The sequence below is a fragment of the Rutilus rutilus genome (genome assembly GCF_951802725.1).
Source record: "Rutilus rutilus genome assembly, chromosome: 4".
Taxonomy (NCBI): Eukaryota; Metazoa; Chordata; class Actinopteri; order Cypriniformes; family Leuciscidae; genus Rutilus; species Rutilus rutilus.
In genome coordinates, this window is record NC_140212.1 from 43,605,796 (window position 1) to 43,620,538 (window position 14,743).

Below are 14,743 nucleotides of genomic sequence, written 5' to 3' on the forward strand. Positions count from 1 at the left end.
TTGGTACAGAAACCTTTGTTTGCAATTAGAGATCATACGTTCCCTGTAGTTCTTGACCAGGTTTGCACACACTGCAGCAGGGTTTTTGGCCCACTTCTCCATACAGATCTTCTCCAGATCCTTCAGGTTTCGGGGCTGTCGCTGGGCAATACGGACTGTCAGCTTCCTCCAAAGATTTTCTATTGGGTTCAGGTCTGGAGACTGGCTAGGCCACTCCAGGACCTTGAGATGCTTCTTACGGAGATGCTTCTTACGGAGCCACTCCTTAGTTGCCCTGGCTGTGTGTTTCGGGTCGTTGTCATGCTGGAAGACCCAGCCACGACCCATCTTCAATGCTTTTACTGAGGGAAGGAGGTTGTTGGCCAAGATCTCACGATACATGGCCCCATCCATCCTCCCCTCAATACGGTGCAGTCGTCCTGTCCCCTTTGCAGAAAAGCATCCCCAAAGAATGATGTTTCCACCTCCATGCTTCACGGTTGGGATGGTGTTCTTGGGGTTGTACTCATCCTTCTTCTTCCTCCAAACACGGCGAGTGGAGTTTAGACCAAAATGCTCTATTTTTGCCTCATCAGACCACATGACCTTCTCCCATTCCTCCTCTGGATCATCCAGATGGTCAACTATTCAGACTCTCTCTCTCTCTCTCTCTCTCTCTCTCTTTTCGTTTTTTATACTAGTGGGTGTATGACACTATAATTCATTTATGTAAGGAGGATAGCAAAACAAAGTAAAATATGACACATTATTCCCAGAAATTCTTCATACAGTGGACCACCAGTAAAATATATTAAAATTTGGGGCCAAAAATTATTCAGACACTTTGACCAGACCATATTTTGCTTAAGTGTTTTTTCTTTAATTGCTAATGCGACCTTTTTACACCACAGACTGGACCAAATTAAGCATTGCTTGGTAATTGGTTGGCCTAAATTGGTATTATCTAATTGTGTACTTAAATTTAACAGTTGACAGCTATTCAACCTAATTCATTTGTGAGACATTCAGAAGGATGGCCAAAACCAGGGAAATATCAACTGATTTGATAACTCTGAGTTCTTGTCATATTTTATTCTAAACTATAGGAAATAAACTCTGATAATGTGAGAAATGTTGAAGGTGTCAGAATATTTTTTTGGTTTGACTGTATGTCGTGTAAGGCTGTGGGTAAAGCTGATGTACTGTAATTTCCGGGCACCCTCACTTTCACGGGATGTCATAGTGATGAGAGGCATGGACCAGAGATTTTCCTTGTTAGAAGTGTCTGATAGGGTCTGTTATATTTTGACACAGAAACTGAGAGAAGCCGAGAGTAAATCACATGACAACTGCATCATCGTGTGGGATCTCTTCTATTAAGAAGAAAACAACGCAGACGGAAACCCACTACACCAGGAGTGAGGAACCTGCTTTACAGATTTGCAGACACGTGTTTTTCACACAATCACTCAAACACAGAACCAGGAAACAGGAAACTCTTCTGTTCAGAGAAAATGAAACTGAAGTGCAGTTGAGCTGTTGTGTGTTTGTGTCAGTGTTCATGCAGTAAAATGGCAGAAGCCAGGGTTTCTCAGGATGAGTTCCTGTGTTCAGTGTGTCTGGATCTCCTGAAGGATCCAGTGACCATTCCCTGTGGACACAGTTACTGTAAGATCTGTATTACAGGCCGCTGGGATCAGGAGGATCAGATGAGAGTCTACAGCTGCCCTCAGTGCAGACAGATCTTCAGTCCAAGACCTGCTTTAGCTAAAAACACCATTCTGGCTGAAGTGCTGGAGAAACTGAAGAAGACTAAACTTCCTGCTGACTGTTACGCTGGAGCTGGAGATGTGCAGTGTGACGTCTGTAATGGAAGAAAACGCAAAGCCGTCAAGTCCTGTCTGGGGTGTCTGAACTCTTACTGTCTGAATCACCTTGAACAACATGAGAGTTTCTTTAAAAGAAAGAGACACAATCTGACTGATGCCACTGGACGACTGCAGGAGATGATCTGCCAGAAACATGACAAGCTCCTTGAGGTTTTCTGCCGCACTGACCAGAAGTGTATATGTGTGCTGTGTATGATGGATGAACATAAAAAACACGACACTGTATCAGCTGCAGCTCAGAGGACAGAGAAACAGGTATGAACTTTAAACTAGACACTGATGAAATAAAGTTGACATTATTTATATGGGCACCCATATGATCAGGTAACATCATTCACACTGCAGACGTCAGCAGAAGTGAACAGAAGCTGCAAGTGGACATTCACTGCTGAGCGTATCTGTGCTCCGCATTGAATTTAACAGAAAATATGGTGAAAATGTACCGTAAACATATTTACCACCATCACCACAAACTTTTGTAAAACAGACTTTGATGAAGTAACATAAAATAATGTAAAATATTCACTGGTTGTTTGACAAAATATATCACTCTCAAGAATAACACAAGTTAAATGCAACAACAGACAAAAACACTCTCTTTTCAGTAAATCTGTCTCAGTCCATATAAACTCAGTCATTTATAGCTTTACTTCAGGTTTTGGCTTCAGTTCTGTGTTTTTAAAATAAACTTGAATGGTTCAAATGAAACTTGAACTAAAATAAACTGATGGAAATGGGATGCCCGTTACTAAATAAGCCCGTTATTAAATACTGTTACGCAGCAGAAACACTCAGTGTGAGGCTTTACATCTGTGTCAGTTTCACTTTTATGATACTTATGCTTGCAGTGTGAAAGAGGCCTTATGCTTCATGTAAATTCATATACAATGGTGGAGAAACTAATCTATCATCCCTTTAATGAGTTTGAACCTGCTGCCATTGGATATTTATTCTACTGTTACTGGATTTAACTTTTAACATGATGAGTTTAAACATAAATCGCGTGCTGCACAGAACACAACACCACACGCAGACAGAAGAGCATACGGCCAGAGCGAACTCGAAACCGCATGCCTACACAACAAGACAGAGTGCACGAGAACGAGCGAATGCTCATCCTGTGCACTCACAACAGAATACAAACACACAACGCATGAATGAAATACACAACGAACATCACACTTCGAACATGAAACAAGGCACACAGACAAGAGACCGTATGCTCACACAAAGACAATACAATACAGGAGTGTCAGGGCTCTGTCACAAAACCAAGAATAAACTAGACCAAAGTGACAGAAGCCTGACAGATATAGTGACAGCAGTATAAACTGACATCTCTGTTATTGATTTGTGGTGCAGAAGCAGCTGAAGGAGACGCAGAGGTCGTTCCAGCAGAGGATCCAGCAGAGAGAGAAAGATCTTCAGCAGCTGAGAGAGGCTGTGGCGTCTCATAAGGTGAGTCTGGAGAAGAAGAGAAGTTTGAGAAGTCTCAGTCAGGACTCACTGAAGCTCACTGTGTGATTGTGATGTGTGTCCTAACAGCGCTCTGCACAGACAGCAGTGGAGGACAGTGAGAGGATCTTCACTGAGCTCATCCGCTCCATTAGGAGAAGCCGCTCTGAGGCGACACAGCGGATCAGAGATCAGGAAAAGACTGCAGTGAGTCGAGCTGAAGAGCGACTGGAGCGACTGGAGCAGGAGATCAATGATCTGAGGAGGAGAGACGCTGAGCTGGAGCAGCTTTCACACACACAGCATCACATCCATTTCCTGCAGGTAACAGAGATCTAGAAGAACAGGATCATAGGCCTCGTTTACACTGCAGGTCTTGATGCCCAGTTCTGATTTGTTGCCTATATCCGATTTTTTTGACTGTCCATTTACACATTCTTTCAATTGTGACCCATATCCGATTCATGCACTTACATCACACGTACTTAAAGGTTTTTTTTTGCACAGATGGACAGATGTGAAATATGCTTGATACTAGCTTTGCGATATATGCGAAGTTCGCCAAACATCACCATGATTTTGAGGCAGAGGAGGAGTTCAGTTTTCAGTTATTGTGTGCGAGAGAGATCTCAGGACTGGTGGGAACATAGGCCTACAACACGATCTCATGAAAGTGTGTATCTATACCACTCATTTTATTTCTCGTGCCATTTATATGCCAAAAATAGTTTTTGCGTGCATGATACACACTGTAAATCCCTTGGGTATGCCATAAAGTGCATATCATATGCACGCAAAAACTATTTTTGGCATAAATGGCACGAGAAATAAAATTTGTGCTGTAGATACAAACTTTTATGTGATCGTGGCGGGCTCCAAAATTTTAGGATGAGCAAGCCAACCTTTGATATGTTGTGTCACCGTGTGTCCACATTCATCTCCTACGACGACACAACGTTTCGTCGGGCCATCCGTCCCTTTGCAGATGCGCATTGGGGTTGCTCTCATCATTAAACCGCGGATACGATGCCTAATGCCTCAGAAATTCTGATCTGCCTGTTTACATGACAGTCGCATTGGCACACATATGATTTATATCTGAGATATTCTGTGAGTATGTGGAGTTGGTACTCTCCAGCTGTGGTTCCCCCTTCACAGTGGGTGAAGAGGAGGAGGATCCCTAATAGGGTGGTCCCGGAGCTAGCACTCATTGACCTACATATTCTGGAATGGACTCCTGCCTATGTTCTCACCCCTGAGGTCTCTTCTTCTCCACCGGTCCTACCAGGCCTAATGGACTTTCTGATTCCGAATATTTCCCTGGCCCTCCTGGCTCCTTTGTCTTCGCTGGTCCCGTCCAGCCTGTTTCCCTCCGGTTCCTCCTTCGTCTTTGCTCCCACCGGATCTGGCTATGTCTTCCGAGCCCCCAGTTCCAGAGGTGGCCAGAGGTGGAGCCGGGGAATCCATAAACAAAAACTAGTTACGTTTCTGTTGCTGTGTTTAGTACCTGTGTCCTGTGCTGCAATTAGATCCTCACCTCCTTTCCTTTTTTGACTATACTGTGACACCTTGCTCTATAATTTTATAATTTCAGTTTACGCATTACAGCTGAGATGATGACTGATGCATTTGATTTTGATAATGGGTAACACTTTATAATAATGTTCAATTTAAGTTATTAGTTAATGTTGAACAAATCATTTACAAAACATGACTGTATGTTCATAAATGATTAAAGGTGCTATAAGCGATCTCGGTTGGCGTAACCCTTTTGTTGATGTTTGAATTATTATCAAACAAAACGGAGGCTAGCTAGACTCTCCCTCCTCCTCATCCGCGCACTAACCCCCGAACCCCACCCCCACATCATTCTTGTCGGTTATTGGCTGGAACAGTTTGTTATGTTTCGTGGTGCGGGTCGCTCTGTTTGTTGCTCAGTTTGTTTTTGCTGCAGTTTGTGGAGCGTGAGCTGTCTGCAGAGGCCGTGTTTTTTTACAGTGTGTTCAGGGGACAGGCAGCTAGCGGATAGTGAGGAGATGTTTGCGGTATGTGAAAAAAAATGTTTTAGCCTAAAAAACGCGTGAGATCGCTTATAGCACCTTTAATAAAAGATAAATATGTTGTAAATAATCAAACAGATCATTAGTAGATGATTAATATGTTATTAGTTGATAAATTAATCTCTTGCAAATCAATTAAATATTTTTGTTAAAATTGTTTTAGTATCCTAAAGATCAACCAGAGCCGCACAAATCTGACAGTAGTAGAGCAGGTAATTGGCTGAAGTGTGGAGGTGATGAGCTTTGATTTATGTTTTCTGTAGAGTTTCCAGTCTTTCTCAGCTCCTCCTGAATCTACAGACGGAAATGACAATCCCTTCAGTCCTCTCTCCTTTTTTGATGCCGTGAGAGAATCTGTCCGTCAGCTGAAAGACAAACTGGAGGATTTCTGCAAAGAGAAGTTGTTCTCTGACAGAGGTAAAGTCTCAGAAAGGATCCTCCATCATCTCATATCATGTAGAAGATCATATTAGAAATGTCTTAAGAACGGATGCAGGGATCATTTTCTCTTGACATGATAATCACACTCTTCATGTCTGTTGATTTCCACAGTCACTTCCACCAGCATTGTTCCCAAGACAAGGACCAGGAACGACTTCCTACAATGTAAGAAAAACTCATGTTCATGTTCTTCCTGTAGAAGATGAAAGAAAACATGACAGAAAAGTTTTAGAGTTGATCATGTAAATGATGATTTGCACAGGATATCTGGTAAACTGTACTGAGACACTGCTGATATATTGAACATGAAGAGTTCAGATATATTAAAAGATCAGACAGATTCATAATTCCTGATTCCAATGTGTTTTCTCTCCATCAGATTCTCATCAGTTCACTCTGGATCTGAACACAGTGAATAAACGCCTCCGTCTGTCTGAGGAGAACAGAGTGATTAATAACACTGACACAGTCCAGTCGTATCCTGATCATTCAGACAGATTTGATCATTATGAGCAGGTGTTGTGTAGAGAGAGTGTGTGTGGATGCTGTTACTGGGAGATTGAGTGGAGTGGAGATGTGCTTGGTGCTGTATATATATCAGTGTCATATAAGAGCATCAGCAGGAAGGGATCGGTTAATGAGTGTGAGTTTGGACGTAATGATCAGTCCTGGAGTTTGTTCTGCTCTTCCTCCGGTTACTCATTCAGACACAGTAACATGGAGACTAAACTCCCTGTAAAGCCCATCAGCAGGAGAACAGGAGTGTATGTGGATCACAGGAGAATAGGAGTGTATGTGGATCACAGTGCAGGAACTCTGTCCTTCTACAGCGTCTCTGACACGATGAGCCTCATACACACAGTCCAGACCACATTCACACAACCGCTCTATCCTGGGTTTACTGTTTATATTGGATCATCAGTGAAACTGTTCTGATGAATCAGAATAGACTGTAGAGCTAAATATTGTATTATATTGAATGTTGTTTAATGGAAAATAAAAATATGTTCTTTACATGGCTTCCAAGTTTCAACAAATAAATTAGACATTAGCGATAAGATCAAAGGCAGACCATATGTTCATTTCATATAATCCTTATAGACGAAGGACTTGTTACTTTTCAGTATGTATCTATTATTTCATAGCAGGATTTATGTGGGGTAAAACTATTTTTGTAAATCAAATTTCAATAAAGGAAATCTGACTCTAATTAAAACTCTAATTTTAATTAAGATAATCCAGGGACATGTTAACCAGATTTCATTATCATTTAGATGAAATTATTTTAAAATATTTGTATGTAAGTTTTACGTTCAGATGGTCACTGTAATCCTTTACAGGACTTTTTTATTTAATGCATTTTAATTTATTTATTGACATTATATTCTGGGGGAAACTGAGATGGAATGAGATGGATATATTGTGATAAGGATTCCGTTTTAGTTAATATATTAAACCACACATTTGATTTTGATCTACAAATGTTGAATGAGTTTGAAATATTTAAACATTTCCAATCTTTTTTTCTCTTGACTTTATCCTTGATTGAGAAAATCACAAATGCTCTGTATTTGATATTATACACTCACCTAAAGGATTATTAGGAACACCTGTTCAATTTCTCATTAATGCAATTATCTAATCAACCAATCACATGGCAGTTGCTTCAATGCATTTAGGGGTGTGGTCCTGGTCAAGACAATCTCCTGAACTCCAAACTGAATGTCAGAATGGGAAAGAAAGGTGATTTAAGCAATTCTGAGCGTGGCATGGTTGTTGGTGCCAGACGGGCCGGTCTGAGTATTTCACAATCTGCTCAGTTACTGGGATTTTCACGCACAACCATTTCTAGGGTTTACAAAGAATGGTGTGAAAAGGGAAAAACATCCAGTATGCTGCAGTCCTGTGGGCAAAAATGCCTTGTTGATGCTAGAGGTCAGAGGAGAATGGGCCGACTGATTCAAGCTGATAGAAGAGCAACTTTGACTGAAATAACCACTCGTTACAACCGAGGTATGCAGCAAAGCATTTGTGAAGCCACAACACGCACAACCTTGAGGCGGATGGGCTACAACAGCAGAAGACCCCAGCGGGTACCACTCATCTCCACTACAAATAGGAAAAAGAGGCTACAATTTGCACGAGCTCACCAAAATTGGACAGTTGAAGACTGGAAAAATGTTGCCTGGTCTGATGAGTCTCGATTTCTGTTGAGACATTCAGATGGTAGAGTCAGAATTTGTCGTAAACAGAATGAGAACATGGATTCATCATGCCTTTTTACCACTGTGCAGGCTGGTGGTGGTGGTGTAATGGTGTGGGGGATGTTTTCTTGGCACACTTTAGGCCCCTTAGTGCCAATTGGGCATCGTTTAAATGCCACGGCCTACCTGAGCATTGTTTCTGACCATGTCCATCCCTTTATGACCACCATGTACCAATCCTCTGATGGCTACTTCCAGCAGGATAATGCACCATGTCACAAAGCTCGAATCATTTCAAATTGGTTTCTTGAACATGACAATGAGTTCACTGTACTAAAATGGCCCCCACAGTCACCAGATCTCAACCCAATAGAGCATCTTTGGGATGTGGTGGAACGGGAGCTTCGTGCCCTGGATGTGCATCCCACAAATCTCCATCAACTGCAAGACGCTATCCTATCAATATGGGCCAACATTCCTAAAGAATGCTTTCAGCACCTTGTTGAATCAATGCCACGTAGAATTAAGGCAGTTCTGAAGGCGAAAGGGGGTCAAACACAGTATTAGTATGGTGTTCCTAATAATCCTTTAGGTGAGTGTAAGTTTGATCACTTCACACTTGCTTACATTTACATATAATTGAATCCTTAATTTTTTATCTCGTTTCAATCTGTTTTCTGTATTCTAATTTCTATGATTTTTTAAGCGTGTAACAGAACTTTTATTTGTGTGTTGATATTACGTCATAAGGCTGCACTGAGCTCGTGCATCTGTTGTTCTAGTGAAGAAAGGTTTGTGTTTTTAAATAATTTAAAGTGATTAAATCGATACAACCTGTTCGTACAATTACATAGAGAACTTAGAAGAGAATTAGTTATTTTTTAGAATTAGTATATTAGTCGTATAAATTTATTCAGTCACTAGCCAGGTTTCCAACCAGTTAATTTTTTGTAATAAAAATTAGCGCTTCAAAATGTTTACTGATATACCACACCATTTATCGACAAAATCTCTCTAGTTTCAACATAATCTTTTTACCTCAATCCAATCTGACTTCTGACCTGTAATGCTGCCTAAATCATAATCATACACTGTACACACACACTGCTCGTTGACCAGAGGAGAACTGAGCGACTGAACCTGTGGGATAATCTATGTAGTGGAAGTGTACTACATAACATAATGTTACATGGTTTAGATCCTGAGTACTGTTTCTGCCCAGGAGGGGGCATTGTGGTTGAGTTGAATAAATGTGAAGCTAGGAAGTAGTCATGGATGTGTGTGTGCTTTTTACTCACGCAATAGACTAGAGAATACGACATGGTGTCAGAGTAGGATACTCTATTAAGCTTGCGGAAGAAGTTTTGTTTCGGAGGAGAGTGAAGTTTTATAAGTTGGAAGTCGCAAAGTCATGGAACAAGCGGCAGGAGGACAACGCGCTCTAGGTGATGCAGCTGCCGGGGGGAGAGAGCCGCCCGCGCCGAGCCCGTGTGCTACGTTCAGCATCCAGCCACCTGAGCCATTTAACTTCTCCAAACCTACCGAATGGGAAAAATGGATCCGACGGTTCGAACGTTTCCGTCAGGCCAGTAATCTCCATACTTCCACGCAAGCCAATCAAATAAATACACTCATGTACTGTATGGGTGATGAAGCGGATGACATCTTGAAGGGGCTGAATTTGACGAATGAAAACAGTGAGCGTTATGACGCAGTGAAAGAGGGCTTTCACGCGTTTTTTGTTGTGAAGAAAAACGTAATTTATGAAAGAGCACGTTTCAACATGAGAAAACAAGGAGAAAACGAACCAGTCGACTCCTTTGTGACTGCACTGTATTCCTTGGCTGAGCACTGCAAATATGGGACACTGCACGACGAATTAATCAGAGACAGGTTAGTCGTTGGTTTAAATGATATACGTCTGTCAGAGCGAATGCAGTTAGATAAAGATCTAACGCTGGAAAAGGCCATTGATATGGCGAGACAGACTGAGGCAGTGAAGCAGCAGCAGAGTAACTTGCGTGGTGAATGCATTAATGCCAAAACTGACTCTGTTGATAGAGTCATAAGTAAAAACAAGCCATTTCAAAGCAGGCAGAGAGTCAAAAATGCTCATGGAGCAAAAGACAAATTTAAACAGTCACAGTCAAAATGTCACAAGTGTGGAAAAAGCCCATTTCATCCGAAAGCGCACTGCCCTGCAAATACGGTACTCTGTCATGCCTGTGGGAAGAGGGAACATTACCAAAAGGTGTGTGCTTCATCCAGAAAGGTGAATGAGATTCAAGAACAAGACCCTGACATATTTTTAGGCACTGTGGTTGCCGAGGGTGACCCCTGGTTGGTCGATATTAAAATAAAAGACTGTGAAGTACAGTTCAAAATCGACACAGGCGCTGATGTCACTGTTATGCCAGACCATGTGTTCCACAAGATATTTAAAGAAGGCAACAAACCAGCACTCCAGAGAGTGACCAAGCCTTTACTTGGACCTGGATGTTCACCACTTAGCGTGATTGGAGTTTCAAGCATGCTGCTTCTGAAAGGAGACAAGCACATATTGGAGGATGTGTATGTTGTTAAGAGTCTTCATTCACCACTGCTGGGGAGACCCGCCATCACCAAACTGGGTCTTGTCACACGTGTCGATGGCGTAAGCATTCACACACTACAGGAACGATATCCAAAGCTGTGCAGTGGGCTAGGACTGTTGCAGAGGCCTTACACCATTGAACTGAGCCCAGGAGCAGTGCCATTTTCCCTCAAAACCCCACGACGCATCGCTCTGCCACTCATGCCAAAAGTAAAAATTGAACTACAACGCATGGAGCGTTTGGGGGTCATAAGCAGGGTGGAAGAGCCCACAGAGTGGTGTGCAGGCATTGTCGTGGTGCCTAAAAAGTCAGGTGATCCACGCATTTGTGTTGACTTAACAAAGCTCAACGAATCAGTGCGAAGGGAGAAATTCATACTTCCTTCAGTTGAACAGACTCTTGGGTTGTTAGCGGGAGCTTGTGTTTTTAGCAAGTTAGATGCAAACATGGGATTTTGGCAAATACCTCTAGCAAAGCAGTCTGCCAAACTGACGACCTTCATCACACCGTTTGGGCGGTATTTCTTCAATCGTTTGCCCTTCGGTATCGCATCGGCACCTGAGCACTTCCAAAATCGTATGGTAACTGAAGTCACTGAGGGCCTGGACGGTGTGGTCTGTCACATGGACGACGTGCTGGTGTGGGGGCGTTCTCAAGAGGAGCACGATGTGCGCCTTCACGCAGTGCTCCAAAAGATGGAAAATGCTGGCGTCACCCTTAACTTAGACAAATGTGCCTTGTCGCAGCGTGTAGTCAAGTTTCTTGGCCACATTATCTCAGACAGAGGAGTGCAACCAGACCCAGCCAAGACCGCAGCGGTCCAGGAGATGCCAGAGCCAACAAATGTCAGTGAGCTAAGGAGTTTTCTTGGAATGGTCAACCAGCTGGGAAAATTCATTCCCCATCTGGCGGAAAAAGATAAATCACTCAGAGATCTCCTGTCCAAGAAAAATTGTTGGTTCTGGGGGGAAGAACAGGTTAAAGCTTTTAAGAACTTGAAAGAAGACTTGTCATCTGCTCCAGTGCTGGCCTTGTACGATGCAAACAAGCAACTCAAAGTATCTGCAGACGCATCATCGTATGGACTGGGAGCAGTCCTGCTGCAAAAAGAAGGTGTCGATTGGAGACCTGTTGCCTACGCGTCACGGTCTCTTACTCCTATCGAGCAAAGATACGCACAAGTAGAAAAGGAGGCCCTTGGGCTGACCTGGGCATGTGAGAGATTTCGTGACTTTTTGATTGGTCAACATTTTGATATGGAAACCGATCATAAACCTCTGTTGAGTCTCCTTGGTGGCCAGGATTTGGATGCCCTACCTCCCCGTATCCAGCGCTTCCGTATGAGACTAATGCGCTATTCATACAAGATTTCTCATGTTCCTGGAAAGAGCTTATGGACTGCTGACACTCTGTCACGTGCTCCGCTACCTGCTCATAAAGAAATCGTGGATGACGAGTTTATGGAGAGCACTAACATTTACGTGGACAGCATTGTGGAGCATCTCCCAGCAAGTCAATCTTTCCTGGACAACCTGAGAGAGCACCTCAAATCAGACAGTGTTTGCTCAAATGTCATGAAAATGTGTCAGGATGGATGGCCTGAGTCAGGTTGTTGTACAGGGACTGAGAAGCTTTACTGGTCTGAGAGAGCTTACCTATCTGTTCATGACGGTCTTCTTCTGAAAGGTACAAGACTCGTCATTCCCTCTGCATTGCGGAATGATGTCCTCGACAGGCTCCACGAAGGGCATCAAGGCGTAGTTAAATGCAGAGCACGTGCACGGCAAAGTGTGTGGTGGCCGGGACTTAGCCAGCAGTTGAACGAGCTGGTTCTGAAATGCCATGCTTGCATTAAAGAGCGCACTAATCACACTGAACCGTTGATCCCATCGGATCTTCCTGAGAGACCCTGGCAAAAGCTAGGGACAGATCTGTTTGTCCTGAAAGGGAAAACTTATCTTTTAGTTGTGGATTACTATTCACGTTATGTTGAGTTGGCAAATCTTTCACTCACCAGTTCTGCAGATGTCACTACGCACTTAAAGTCTATCTTTGCACGCCACGGCATCCCGGAGACATTAGTGAGTGATAACGGGCCACAGTTCTCATCCAGCACTTTCTCAGAGTTCGCAGGTGCTTATGGATTCAGACATGTCACCAGTAGCCCGAAGCATCCACGCAGCAACGGAGAAGCTGAGCGGGCTGTACAGACCGTAAAAAACCTCCTCAAAAAAGAGCAAGACCCCTACCTTGCCTTACTGTCATATAGGTCAACTCCACTTCACAATGGGTACAGCCCAGCCCAGTTGCTCATGGGACGCCGTCTTCGTACTACGGTGCCAACCCTCCCAAGACTGCTGGACCCTTTGTTACCTGATGGCACCGCCATAAGTGTTCGAGAGAGAGAGAAAAAAAGTACAGATATGAGATATTTCAATAAACGGCATAGAGTGCAAGACCTGAATAAGCTTTCACCTGGCGATAAGGTGTGGGTCACAGATCAAAAGGTGACTGGAACTGTGGTGGAGAAACATCCAACACCCCGTTCTTACCAAGTGGATGTGCCTCATGGAACTGTTCGTAGGAACCGTCATTTCCTCTCTCCTATGGATGTAAAGGAGGGTGGGTGTGACACCCATGCTGGTTCCCAGTTGTCCGAGAACAGTACAGAGACACAAAATGCACTGGCACCCCAAACATATTCTGTCAGTCCAACAGGAGCAGTAACCAGAACCAGATCTGGGAGGCCAGTCGTAAAACCTAAAAGACTGGATTTATAGTCACTCCATTGTAGCCTCAGGGGACTGTTCTTTCAGTAGTCAAGCAGTTTACTACTCCCCTTCAATGGCAAAAAAAAAAAAAAAAAAAAAAAAAGGAGAAATGTTGCTGATGTATGTTGAAAAAAAATATACACGTGTATCTGTTGATAATGTGTTTTCATAACTTTTCGTAGCCTGGAATGAACAGTTTTCAGGTAATGTTTATCTGTACAAAAGATATTGTTTATTGCTCTTCGTTGAGTTGTTCTCTAAGCGATGTCTACTAAGAAAAATAGGTCATTGTTTTTTTTTATTATTGTTTCTGTTAAAAGGGGAGATGTGGGATAATCTATGTAGTGGAAGTGTACTACATAACATAATGTTACATGGTTTAGATCCTGAGTACTGTTTCTGCCCAGGAGGGGGCATTGTGGTTGAGTTGAATAAATGTGAAGCTAGGAAGTAGTCATGGATGTGTGTGTGCTTTTTACTCACGCAATAGACTAGAGAATACGACAGAACCTGGGTTCTCCCAAGGTTTTTTTCTCCATTCTGTCACCTGATGGAGTTTTGGTTCCTTGCCACTGTTGCCTTGGCTTTCGGCTTGCTTAGTTGGGGACATTTAATTATTCAACAATATTATTGATCTGCCTTACTTAAGGTGGATGATGACGCAATTTTCTTCTAGAAACAAACTTTGTTGTATTATTTTCATGTTATTACTGTGAAGCTGCTTTGATACAATCTGCATTGTAAAAAGCATTGGGTAACACTTTATAATAACTGCACGCTATTAATCATTAGTTAAGCATTAGTAAACAGTTCATTCGTCATTATAAAGCATTATAATTAATGTCTATTAATGCTTTATAAATGATGAATTAACTGTTTAGTAATGCTTAACTAATGATTAATAGCATGCAGTTATTATAAAGTGTTACCAAATTTTTGAGTAAATATATAAATATAAGTAATCGAAATACAAAATAGAACAAATTTACAGAACAAATTCACAATAAAACCTAAGTCACCTAACCCAAATACAATAATATAACACTACTAACTAACAGCAAGGTAGTCTGTATACTTGGTATGCTACAAACCAGCTTTAAATTTCAGCAATTCTTTTCACATTTTTTGCATTCTCTGGCCAAATACGACACCTCTCCTGACTTATTGCATGTCCTACACAAGGTGAGCGTTATTTTAGAACGCATCACCTTAAATGCCGTGACGCGAAACCCATCGTGGAAGAAGAACGCTGTCATGTTTACAACTGTGACAATGAGCGCTCATCAGGATCAACTGAAGGCTGGATTTTCAAAAGTACGCAAGGTTCACGGTTCTATTCTTGCAGTAAAT

General features: G+C 42.4%; 1 protein-coding gene across 1 annotated transcript; it reads left to right on the forward strand.

Moving 5' to 3' along the window:
- Positions 1–1,482: 1,482 nt before the first annotated feature.
- LOC311289940 (tripartite motif-containing protein 16-like) lies at positions 1,483–6,840 on the forward strand. Its single transcript, XM_084408221.1, has 6 exons — positions 1,483–2,123; positions 3,231–3,326; positions 3,414–3,647; positions 5,647–5,800; positions 5,936–5,989; positions 6,204–6,840. The coding sequence occupies exons 1-6, from the start codon at positions 1,551–1,553 to the stop codon at positions 6,758–6,760; spliced, it is 1,668 nt and encodes a 555-aa protein (XP_084264347.1). The 5' UTR covers positions 1,483–1,550; the 3' UTR covers positions 6,761–6,840.
- The last annotated feature ends 7,903 nt before the right edge of the window (positions 6,841–14,743 follow it).